The sequence below is a fragment of the Dreissena polymorpha genome, chromosome 8 (assembly GCF_020536995.1).
Source record: "Dreissena polymorpha isolate Duluth1 chromosome 8, UMN_Dpol_1.0, whole genome shotgun sequence".
NCBI lineage: Eukaryota > Metazoa > Mollusca > Bivalvia > Myida > Dreissenidae > Dreissena > Dreissena polymorpha.
This window is the reverse complement of record NC_068362.1, coordinates 756,560-770,017: the sequence shown is the minus strand read 5'-3', so window position 1 is coordinate 770,017 and position 13,458 is coordinate 756,560. Positions and strand designations below refer to the sequence as shown.

The following is a 13,458-nucleotide window of genomic DNA, read 5'->3' as shown; positions in this document are numbered from 1 at the left end:
ACGGCATAAATCCGCCGCATACATATGCTGCGGATCGAGTACAAAGATATACACCTACAAGTACATTCGTGTTGCGTCGAAACCTCGATTTATGCTACTTTCATAGTTATTATTTTCACCTTTTAATAAGCGGATATGATTTTATATGATGCTTTATAGACTATTTATATAATGTCACGTCCTAAAATTTATTTGACACATAATGCGCTTGAAAAAATTATCGTTGAATTAATAACGCACAACTGTAAATGTTTTGTTTGATTCTTAAATGAGCATTATACAATTTGTTATCCGAAACACGCTTTCGAATTTCAATGCTAACGCGACGTTAACAATTTAATTCTAGCGTCAAATAAACAGTGCTTTATCCTTTGTCTCAATAAAAAGTGCGCGAAAATTATGTAGACATGTAGAAAATCGCATAGAAAGTGTGGTGAATTTTGTGTTGTATAAAAACTTGAACATCACGTCAGGCTTTTTACACGTGTTCTGTGAGAAAAAAAAACGCTGTGATTGGATTTTATTTCATTACATCTTTAAATAGAAACAAATGCCAACAATTATTTGACACTTAAGAAAAATGGCGAATGTTTGCATTTCGTAAATATTTACCAGAATTTGCTTTAAAACTGGAATATACGGGATTATCAGGTAATGAATAACGACGGATAAAATAGTAAGTATGCAGTAATAGATACATTAACTTAATTATGATTTTAAATATTATTATAATTGTTCTTTTAAAATTTATTGACTAACTAATCATTTTTAATAGATTTTTATATACCGACGCCGCTTCAACGGCCGACTCGGCATCGACTTGTTGCGTCTTGAAACCGTGGATCGCGAAATATGTTTGTTCTGCGTTGGCTGTCCTGTATATAGGCTGCAATTTGGGAAATGGGTATGAGCTGCGCTCTGGTAATGGGTACACTTCAGAAAAAAGGGACTAAGTGAGTGTAAAACTGTTGTATCTGATTAAAAAGTCTCTATCTGATACGATAGTTTCACACTCAACTCTCATTATTTTTTTATATGGCACTTTTTGGCGTGATGGATTGTCTCAGTAATATTCTTTGGCTGTAGAATAGAAACATAATTCCGCCTCGCTCTGGGAAAACAGGGCTTAATGCATGTGCGTATTGTCCAAAATCAGCCTGTGCAGTCTGCTAATCAGGAGCTAAACTTTCCGGCTATACTCAATTTTTGTTTTGAAGAGAATCTCTGTCAACAACAAAAAATCCATGAGAGCAAAAAGTGTCTTACCTGATAGGCCTGTGTGCACTGCACAGGCTAATGTGGGACAACACTATGAACATGCAATAAGCCCAGTTTTCCCAGAAAAAAAGTTCAAGTTAAAGCGGGAGGAACTTAGGATAAACAAGAGGGCCTGAAAGGCCCAAGGTATCCCCCGCAACATATGCTTTGTTTGAGGATGGGTGCAAATTGGACGAATGAACATAATGATAGATGGACGGACGGAGGACAACAACACAAAACTAAGACAAAGGAAGGTTCTTAAGCCTTCACAATTTATTTACGTGAATTATTAAGTCGTGCGTTTTCCACAAAAACATCCAACGTTTACATTCATACCAAGTTTCAAAAAAATCCGCCAAAGCGCTTCCAAGATATGGCTCCGGACACAAAAATGCCTATAGTAAAAAGCGTTTTTTCAAGATACAAAGGGCCATAAGTCTGTTTTTAACAGATGGTGTACAATGCCATTTGGCGTGCATCATCCTCTTATGCATATATATACTCATACCAAGTTTAAATAAAATCCGCCAAAGCACTTCCAAGATATGGCTCCGGACACAAAAGTGCCTATAGTAAAAAGCATTTTTTCAAGATACAAAGGGCCATAAGTCTGTTTTTAACAGATGGTGTACAATGCCATTTGGCGTGCATCATCCTCTTATGCATATATATACTCATACCAAGTTTCAATGAAATCCGCCAAAGAACTTCCAAGATATGGCTCCGGACACGAAAAAGCATTTTTTCAAGATACAAAGGGCCATAAGTCTGTTTTTAACAGATGGTGTACAATGCCATTTGGCGTGCATCATTCTCTTATGCATATATATACTCATACCAAGTTTAAATGAAATCCACCAAAGAACTTCCAAGATATGGCTCCGGACACAAAAGTGCCGGACGGACGAACAACGCCAAAACAATATCCCTCCGCCTCTGGCGGGGGATAATAAGAAACCGTTGGAGACAGGTGATGCTCCCCAAAGGTTTTTTTTTCACAATATTGCACTATATATTCAGATAAAAGGAAACGTCTTGAGGGCACAGTAGTTGGGGGGACAAGAATTTTTTTATGGAAAATTTCAAAGGGCCATAACTCCGACCAGAACCCGCTGATAATATGCACATCTCCCCTTGGTAGTGAAGCTTCCCATAAAGTTTCATTGAATTCCGGTCATTAGTTGCTGAGAAATAGCCCGGACAAAAATTGTGCACGGACAGACACAGGGACGGACAGACGAAGCGAAAATAAATTTTGGGGGAGCATAATAAAACTAAATTTACTTCTTAAGAAGTTCTGGGTGTTTTACTTTCACTTGTAATAGTAACAAACATTTATGCAATATTTTAACTCATAGGAGAACTACAGGTGACCAGGCTGAGCATGTTAAGATTGGAGATTGTGTTGTTGTTTATTCCAATTCATTTGCCATCTTTTCTGAAGGATAAACCTAAAATGCAAACATTTTCCTCTATTTTGATATCCCCCCTTAACCCTTTCAGTGCGGGAAACGAATTTTGAAGGCCTTTGCAAACAGTTTGGATCCTGACGAGACGCCACAGAACGTGGCGTCTCATCAGGATCCAAACTGTTTGCTATTCTGATAGTATTCTTTGAAAAAAATAGAAGAAAATGCTAATTTAAGAAATTCTGCAGACGACATTTTAGCAGACGACAAATTTTCCAGCATGCAAAGGGTTAATGAGTGAGTAACAAAATCAATAATCTTTATTGCTGATAAGCTGTCAACAACAATCTTAGCCGACGAGTGACGGCTGTTCTCAGGTTGGAATGTAGTTGCATAATCAGAACAATAACATCAAATTCTTAGTCGAACCATCCTGAACAATCTCGACTGAAGAGTGATCTATCATAGACAATGTTTGTCGACTTGTTACAATTGTTATCATTTATTGGTCACCTCTTGCTCGGGGCAAGTAGATTTAGGTAATTTTAAAAAGCACAAAACTTAAGGGCATTATGCATTGAACTGTGACAGCAATTACATAAAATTGTCTGATTGTATTTTGTTTGAATAGTAACAAGTATTAGATAATAATGATGTGTGCTTTGTTCTGGGCTTCTTACTCTGTGGGCGGGCTACAAAGGTACTAGACAAAGTAGCCAGTCAGGGCAAGCTACCATAGAAGGTTAGTTTCTATCCCTGCTACGTACTTGACGTCTCCTCTTTTACGTTGTACGACTTGGAAGACTTGGACTTTCTCAGCAGACTCTTGCTGTCCCCGGGACTGGACGTGACCAGCTGCAGGCTGTCCTTGCGACGCGGAACCTCGTCCAGTAACCCCTGGCAACCAACCAGTCTGAAAATAGCAACTGACAGGTCTGAAAATAGCATCAAGCAATAAGACTGGAGAAACTCCAAGCAATCAGTCATTTTGCATATAAAAAAGGCCAATACACTTGATTTACAACTGATCAATGAAATGGGCTCCAGATACCCAGAAATTTGAAGTCCAGCAAAACAATGTCTGATTTGTTAATCAATAAAATGAGCACTAAAACTGAATGTTTCAAGCCATACAATTCTATTTTATTGATTCACTTGTATGTCATGCACTTTTGGAATAAAATTTACCCAATTTTCCTTCATTATGGATTTTTTCTTATGGCAATTGGGAATGATGTAGTTATTCCTTATTTGGGAAAATACCTTTTACGGGTACTTTATTAGAAGGAAAAAAATCCCAGGTGTAATGTCAGTATACGGAGCCTTGGGTGTAATACAAAACAGTGCTAGCCCAGAGACTGAAACGTACTCTTGGAACAATTATCTGTAATTGGGGAGCACTTATTGCAAAATAGCTCCGTTGATAAAAGTAGTGCTGCAACAATATACCGGTTTATCGGTATATATCGCAATACACAATCCGCATATTGTATTGCGATACAATTTTTATCATACCGGTACGAAAATTTTACAAAAATTCATTCACATTATGTCCAGAAAAGCCATCCGATATAATGATAACAAGGTAAACAAAACAAAGCAATGTAAATATTTTTTTTCGTAAAATAGTATTCTGAAAGTGTATTATACGGAGAAGCGTTGTTACATCGGAGCATTTGTTCGATGCTTTTGAACAGATTATCGTTGAATTAATTGCGCACAGCTGTAAATGTTTCGTTCGATTCTGAATTAAGCATTATTAAATTTGTAATCCGAATTTCGGAAAAACGCTTCCTTTTAATGCTAATGCGACAATAAAAATTCTAGCGTCAAATAAAAAGTGCTTTATCTCAATAAGAAGCACGCGAAAATTATACAGACATGTAGAACGTCGCATGGAAAGTATGGGTGTATTTTGTGTTGTATAAAAACGGGAACATTACGTCAGGTGAATTACGCGTGTTCAGTGGAAAAAAACGCCCCGGTTGGACGTTATTTCATCACATCTTTAAATAGTAACGAATGCCAAAATGTATTTGATACTTAAGAAAATTTGCGAATGTTTGTGTTTCTTGTTATTCTTGAGCACATTTATTGTAAATATATACCAGAATTTGCTTTAAAACTGGAATATACGGGATTATCTGGTAATAGGCAAGTTATAATTTTGGTGCAAGTTAGCAATATATTGCGATATATTGCAATACGGGTTTTTGAACTGACAATATATTGCAATACGGTTTTTGGCGTATTGTTGCAGCACTAGATAAAAGGTTGCGTTGCATGCTGACAAGATAAATTAAAAGCTTTAGCTTAACCCTTTCCCCCATAAGAAACAAAGTGAAAATGGCTTTGTGCAAACAGCATTAAACCAGAACAGCCTGCTAGTTACTTACAGTAACTGGTAGGAAATGAAGCCTTTAAAACTTTAATCTAGTAAGAAGGTAAATAAAATTTGACTTTCTAAGGGACTACAAATGCGCGAAAATATGTATCTAAGTGGTAAAGGGTTAAATACGTATCTAAGTGGTATAAAAAGGTTAAATACATATCTTAATGGTAAAGGGTTAAATATGTATCTAAGTGGTAAAGGGTTAGATACGTATCTAAATGGTAAAGGTTTAAATACGTATCTAAATGGTAAAGGGTTAAATACCTATCTAAGTGGTAAAGGGTTAAATACATATCTAAGTGGTAAAGGGTTAGATACGTATCTAAATGGTAAAGGGTCAAATACCTATCTAAGTGGTTAAGGGTTAAATACATATCTAAGTGGTAAAGGGTAAAATACCTATCTAAGTGGTAAAGGGTTAAATATGTATCTAAGTGGTAAAGGGTTAAATACGTATCTAAGTGGTAAAGGGTAAATACATATCTAATAGGTAAAGGGTTAAATACATATCTAAGTGGTAAAGGGTTAAATACGTATCTTAGTGGTAAAGGGTTAAATACGTATCTTAGTGGTAAAGGGTTAAATACGTATCTAAGTTGTAAAGGGTTAAATATGTATCTAATAGGTAAAGGGTTAAATACATATCTCAGGGCTCGGCCGTGAGGGCGACGTGGGTGACATCTTCGCCCGGCACATAATAATGTCGCCCTTAAATTACATGAAGGAGAAGTTGACTTCGCCTTCTTTTTTTTCAACAGCGACGTTTCGCCTTCTTTTTTTTCAACAGCGACGTTTTTTTCTCAACTTTTTCATCTAAAAAGTCTCTATTTTCACATGTCATAAAGTCACCGGTGACGCTTGTTATGTTATCAGTTTATTATCACAGCAAAAGATCGACTGCTGTGAAAGCTTATCCAGGCAACTAGTATACATGGGCATTCACTCCAAACAATAACGGTTTACATCAAAAGATCAAAGCGAGTGTCATTTCGACGACAGTTTTGATAGTTCTCTGTTCTGCAAGCGCAATTAGTACACGCCTTGCAGACGGAGTTAAGCGGTACATTAACATCGATAGTTACCAATGAGAACGCGCGCATTGTATATACATATGCAGTAGTTTACCTGAGCGATGAAATGACGGCGTTATAGACATGTATTTACGCTCAAAAAAGTTTGCACGCTGTTTACTTGTTTCGTGTTTCAAAACTCTTAAACACTTATTACCCAGTCGATGTGCAATTTATTTTGTCAGACATTAATTCATAATCATATAAACGAAAACTAACAACTCACCCGTGCAAACTGTAGTGCTAATTTCCATAATTTTATCTACCGTATCCATACGTAAACGACTTTATTTTATATCCCGCAACCTCATTGACCATTCGATAATTACAGGTTTTTGGCAGACGGCACGGTTAAAGAAAGTTGGAAAAAATATTAAAGAAAAACAAAATTGATCAAAGGTCTATTTATTACGTAGATCCACTACTGTAATAGTCCAGCGAGTTTTGTCAGTTTGTTAATCCACCGATAATTACGAGTAACACCCATCTTATATAAACTGAAACCACAGTTCATTTTTATACTAATAAGTCCTAACACAACACAATAGACATTGAGAAAACACATTTCCTCGATTACATATAAATTATCCGAGTAGAATAAAATTGCTACGTCATGACCTTTGACATTGCAAATGGCAGACGTATTGTAACATTAAACCCGCATTTAATTCAAAGCTGGCGAATCAAATTACAAGTGATTCAATAATGGAGAAAGCATTAACTGGATTTAACAAACATGTACATGTTATAAGGTTTGTTAAACCAGATAACAACACGGAAAATTTGGATTATTAAATGAAACAGGTAAGGCATTAGCAAGTGTACATATTTCGGATATGTATAAAATTCGGATAAACAGTAACAGATATACTATATATATAGATATACTATACTAGATATGTCCTATGCATAAAGATTGTGTTTTGTTAAGACTCGTTTTTACCACAATTTGGTGATTTCATGATGCGAAGAATTTCCAATTGCATGGGTACCGGACCCGTTCCCAGTTGGGTGAAAAAGATCACTGACTAATTATCATGTACATTATGATGTAAATAGGGTTTGGATTGTCATTGCATTATTAAAGTACTGTTTATTTTTATGATGCACATGGAAATCACAAGTTTTATTTGTATGAATTGATTTATGTGACTTAATATGTAAGGATTTATTGAATTTGAAAATATTATTTGTTTGTCATTGATGATGATACTAAGGCTTGGTGTAATGAGGGGTATAAAACAAGCGAAGATTTTATTAAACGCCGAACAGAAATCACTTCTCCTTCTAGTGGCCTAACTTCTCCCTAATTTCAGCTCAGGGAGAAGTCACTTCTCCCTCAAGTTTGAACCTAGGCTGAGCCCTGATATCTAAGTGGTAAACGGTTAAATACGTATCTTAGTGGTAAAGGGTTAAATACATATCTAAGTGGTAACCAGTTAAATAGGTATCTAAGTGGTAAAGGGTTAAATACGTATCTAAGTGGTAAAGGGTTAAATATGTATCTAAGTTGTAACGGGTTAAATACGTATCTAAGTGGTAACCAGTTAAATACGTATCTAAGTGGTAAAGGGTTAACTGGCCATTAAAATCAATCATCATCCTCAGGTTGGTCACTGTGACCTTGAAACTCACCTGACCTCCAGTTTTCCAGTCAAGGCTGCGGCTTTCACAAAGGGGGAATTACTCTGCGCCCGCTTCAAACTATTAAACTGTCCATTGGAATTTGATTTTGAATGCAGGGCATCAAGTTCGTTTTTGAGCATATCCACCTTGGCAGAGCCCGGTCCAAGCTCGTAGATACGTTTCTCTAACGATACCTTTAACAACTCCAGCTTTTGGTTACTTTCTGATAAACTGTTTTGAGCCTACAATTAAATGAAAATCAGATCATAAAACCATTTCCCTAAAGATGTATTCCCAAAAGATCTCTTTAACAACTACCTGTACAACTTTTGGTTACATTCCGATGAAAGGTTTTGAGCCTACCATGAAATGAAAAATCAGCTCGGAGATACGTTTCTCTAACAATATCTTTAACAACTCCAGCTTTTTGTTACTTTCTGATAAACTGTTTTAAGCCTACAATGAAATGAAAATCAGTTCTTTTGAAAAATCTGTGTCAAATTTAGCTTTTCTATTAAAAGTTCCATCAAACACTAAGAACCTCCATCTGTCATAATACTATTGCGTTAAGTGTTGTCCCAGATTAGTGAAGTCCCCAGAGGCTTATCAGGGACAACACTTAGAAATACCATCAAACGCTTAGAACCTCCATCTGTCATCATACTATTGCGTTAAGTGTTGTCCCAGATTAGTGAAGTCCACAGAGGCTTATCAGGGACAACACTTTTCGTTTGTATTGATTTTTACTTTTCAAGGTAGTCTCTTCTAGACATAAATCCAGTGTAGGGTGGAAGTGTCATCCCTGGGACAACACTTTACCCACATGCATTAAGCCAGTTTTCCCAGACCGCGGCTCATATACTGTAAAACCATTAAATTTCGTGTGGTACGAATTTTCGTGGATTTCGTTGGTCCGCTGAACCACGAATTCAAGTACCAACGATTATTTATACATTTTACATCAGAAATCGGTCATTTCGGAATGTCAATTCCGATACTTTCTTTTGCTGTCGGTTATCCGAGATATTTGTGTTTTTTTGTATTACCGGGAGTTACTTCACTTCAGTAGGTCGCATTACACTATATCTTGACTAATTAAATATTTCCGAATCGAAAATGTTCTTATTTTCCACCCATTTGACATAAATTATATTTGTTTGATACTAACTAACATGTTTATGATTACTTAGTACGCTAAGAACTACGATGTTAATGAACACTTAGTATGAATGACAGTGTGTTTATATAAAATATCAATTTGTTCGCCATCCAGTGCATTAATAACAAGAGCACCGCCTTGCGGGTGCAGACCGCTCATCTATTTTCTTTTTAAAGGTGAAGGGACTCTCATTTTCAATCACAAAGGAGGGAGGGGTGGAGTGAAGAGGGGTGTATAGTGTGGGGGCGTTGACATTTATTACATTAATGTGGGGGGGGGGGGTTCTTGGGTGCGATGGTTGGACGGTATTTAAAACATAAAATAATAAAAACAAGGGCTGTTTGTAAAACATGCATGCCCCCCTATATGGGCTATAAGTTGTAGTAGCAGCCATTGTGTGAATACGTTTTTGTCAGTGGTGGTGGTGGTGGTGGTGGTGGTGGTGGCCTTACATTTGGTAAAATTTAAATATATTACAAGGGAAGCAAATGCTGTAACAAAAAGAACATGCATAAACGGTAGTTGTTTCCCTTGTTTGAACCATGCTAAATCCTTAAAATGCCTATTTCCAGTAACTGTGAACTTCACCTGTGACCTTGACCTTTGACATAGTGATCTCAAAATCAATAGGGGTCATCTGCGAGTCATGATCAATGTACCTATGAAGTTTCATGATCCTAGGCCCAAGCGTTCTTGAGTTATCATCTGACAACCACCTGGTGGACGGACCGACAGACCGACCAACCGACATGAGCAAAGCAATATACCCCCTCTTCTTCGAAGGGGGGCATAATAAATATTTGTGTTTTTTAACCGTTTCAAAAAAAAACAAGATGTGTTTGTGAAACACAATGTCCCCCTATATGATGTTTGACCTTGTAGGATGACCTTGACATTGTGAAGGATGACCTTGACCTTTCACCACTCAAAATGTGCAGCTCCATGAGATACACATGCATGCCAAATATCAAGTTGCTATCTTCAAAATTGCAAAAGTATTCATAAAATAATCGATTTGGGCTACATATATTTGACCTCTGACCTTGAAGGATGACCTTGACCTTTCACCACTCAAAATGTGCATCTCCATGAGATACACATGCATGCCAAATATCAAGTTGCTATCTTCAATATTGCAAAAGTATTCATAAAATAAGCGATTTAGGCCACATATATTTGACCTCTGACCTTAAAGGATGACCTTGACCTTTCACCACTCAAAATGTGCAGCTCCATGAGATATACATGCATGCCAAATATCAAGTTGCTATCTTCAATATTGCAAAAGTACTCATAAAATGAGCGATTTTGGCCACATATATTTGACATCTGACCTTAAAGGATGACCTTGACCTTTCACCACTCAAAATGTGCAGCTCCATGAGATACACATGCATGCCAAATATCAAGTTGCTATCTTGAATATTGAAATACTGCAAAAGTGTACATTAAATGAGCGATTTTGACCCATATATTTGACCTTTGACCTTGAAGGATGACCTTGACCTTTCACCACTTAAAATGTGCAGGTCCATGAGATACATATGCATGCCAAATATCAAGTTGCTATCTTCAATATTGCAAAAGTTATTGCGAATGTTAAAGTTGGCGCAAACCAACCAACCAACCAACCAACAGACCAACAGACCAACCAACAGACAGGGCAAAAACAATATGTCCCCCACTACTAAAGTGGGGGACATAAAAATTTGGGGGGGGTGGGGGGGGGGGGTATATTGTGAGGGTGTGGTGGTCATTTGTGAGATGATCTTAAAGAAAATAACACAAATAAAAAATAAAACAAATTAGGGGGGGGGAATTCGGGGGGAGGGGGAGGGGGGGGGGGGGTATTCTTGGGTGCGATGGTTTGACGGTATTTCAAACACAAGAGTTCCGCGGTCGGAGATGACCGCATTGAAGCCGGATTTTTGATTTAAATGACAGGAAAGTACCTTTCGTGTTTTTGTCAATGCAATACTTAAATTACTGAAATATCACAGTGACCTTGACCTTAGAATGAATGACCTTGAAATGACCAGTGGTCATCTAAGTGTGCTTGCAAACCTTCATGTCAAGTTTGAAGACTCTATGTCCAAGCATACCAAAGTTATAACAATTTTAACATTTTAACATTTAAGGTCACAGTGACCTTGACCTTCAAATGAATGACATTGAAATGACCAGTGGTCATCTTCTAGTACTGGCCAATCTTTATTTCAAGTTTGAAGACTCTAGGTACAAGCATACCAAAGTTATAACATGAAATAAGAACTTTAACATTTTTACATTCAAGGTCACAGTGACCTTGACCTTCAAATGAATGACCTTGAAATGTCCAGTGGTTACTTACTAGTTCTGGCCAACCTTCATGTCAAGTTTCAAGACTCTAGGTCCAAGCATACCAAAGTTATAACAACTTTAACATTTTTACATTCAAGGTCACAGTGACCTTGACCTTCAAATGAATGACCTTGAAATGTCCAGTGGTTACTTACTAGTTCTGGCCAACCTTCATGTCAAGTTTCAAGACTCTAGGTCCAAGCATACCAAAGTTATAACAACTTTAACATTTTTATATTGAAGGTCACAGTGACCTTCACCTTCAAATGAATGACCTTGAAATGACCAGTGGTCATCTGTTAATCCTGGCCAACCTTCATGTCAAGTTTGAAGACTCTAGGTCCAAGCATACCAAAGTTATACCATGAAATAAGAACTTTAACATTTTTACATTCAAGGTCACAGTGACCTTGACCTTCAAATGAATGACCTTGAAATGACCAGTGGTTACTAACTAGTTATGGCCAACCTTCATGTCAAGTTTCAAGACTCTAGGTCCAAGCATACCAAAGTTATAAGAACTTTAACATTTTTTATATTGAAGGTCACAGTGACCTTGACCTTCAAATGAATGACCTTGAAATGACCAGTGGTCATCTGTTAATCCTGGCCAACCTTCATGTCAAGTTTGAAGACTCTAGGTCCAAGCATACCAAAGTTATACCATGAAATAAGAACTTTAACATTTTCGAGCACGCCGCCACCCCGCCCGCCCGCCCGCCCCCCCGCCCGCCCGACAACATCAATCTATAAGCCGAGATTTTTTCGAAAAAAATCCGGCTAATAAAATAATAAAAATAAATATTTGTGTTTTTTAACCGTTTAAAAAAAAACAAGGGCTGTTTGTAAAACATGCATGCCCCCCATATGGGCTGTCCGTTGTAGTGGCAGCCATTGTGTGAATACGATTTTTGTCACTGTGACCTTGACCTTTGACCTAGTGACCTGAAAATCAATAGGGGTCATCTGCGGGTCACGATCAATGTACCTATGAAGTGTCATGATCCTAGGCAAAAGCGTTCTTGAGTTATCATCCGAAAATCATTTTACTATTTCAGGTCACCGTGACCTTGACCTTTGACCTTGTGACCTCAAAATCAATAGGGGTAATCTGCAAGTCATGATCAATCTACCTATGAAGTTTCATGATCCTAGGCGTATGCGTTCTTGAGTTATCATCCGAAAACCATTTTACTATTTCGGGTCACTGTGACCTTGACCTTTGACCTAGTGACCTCAAAATCAATAGGGGTCATCTGCGAGTCATGATCAATCTACCCATGAAGTTTCATGATCCTAGGCGTATGCGTTCTTGAGTTATCATCCGGAAACCATTTTACTATTTCGGGTCACCGTGACCTTGACCTTTGACCTAGTGACCTCAAAATCAATAGGGGTCATCTGCAAGTTATGATCAATCTACCCATGAAGTTTCATGATCCTAGGCATATGCGTTCTTGAGATATCATTCAAAAACCATTTTACTATTTCTGGTCACCATGACCTTGACCTTTGACCTAGTGACCTCAAAATCAATAGGGGTCATCTGCGAGTCATGATCAATGTACCTATGAAGTTTCATGATCCTAGGCCCAAGCGTTCTTGAGTTATCGTCTGACAACCACCTGGTGGACGGACAGACCGACCGACCGACATGAGCAAAGCAATATACCCCCTCTTCTTCGAGGGTGGCATAATAAAATTGGGGGGGTGGGGTGGGGGGGGGGGGTATAGTATAGTGTGAGGGTCACATGTGGTGGTCATTTGTGAGATGATCTTAAAAAAAAAAAAAATAATAATAATTTGCGGGGGAGTGGGGTGGGGGGAATAGTATAGTGTGAGGTTGTGGTGGTCATTTATGAGATTATCTTAAAAAAAAAAAAAAAAAAAATAGGGGGGGGGGGGGGGGGGAATTTGGGGGGGTGGGGGTGAGGGGGGGGTGGGGTGGGGGGATTCTTGGGTGTGATGGTTGGACGGTATTTAAAACATAAAAAATAATAAAAATAAATATTTGTGCTTTTTTAACCGTTTCAAAAAAAAACAATTTGGGGGGGGGGGTGGGGTGGTGGGGGTATAGTATAGTGTGAGGGTGTGGTGGTCATTTGTGAGATGATCAAAAAAAAAATTAAAAATTAGGGGGGGGATTCGGGGGGGAGGGGGGAGGACACGGGGGATGGTTTGGGTGGAGTCTATTGTGGTATG

The 13,458-nt window shown here is 37.9% G+C and overlaps 2 protein-coding genes across 4 annotated transcripts in view; one reads left to right on the top strand and one right to left on the bottom strand.

The window, feature by feature from the left end:
- Positions 1 to 13,458, top strand: part of LOC127842550 (zinc finger MYND domain-containing protein 19-like) — a 249,057-nt gene that overhangs the window by 177,863 nt on the left and 57,736 nt on the right. The gene's annotated exons all lie outside the window — the stretch shown is intronic.
- LOC127842544 (serine/threonine-protein kinase N2-like) overlaps positions 1 to 13,458 on the bottom strand; it is a 73,770-nt gene that overhangs the window by 26,880 nt on the left and 33,432 nt on the right. For all 3 annotated transcript variants that reach the window (XM_052372090.1, XM_052372089.1, XM_052372091.1), the window contains exons 6-7: positions 7,767 to 7,999; positions 3,437 to 3,582 (exon numbers count right to left, since the gene is read on the bottom strand). In XM_052372090.1, coding sequence (XP_052228050.1) covers positions 3,437 to 3,582; positions 7,767 to 7,999 — 379 coding nt within the window. The remainder of the gene's footprint in view (positions 1 to 3,436; positions 3,583 to 7,766; positions 8,000 to 13,458) is intronic.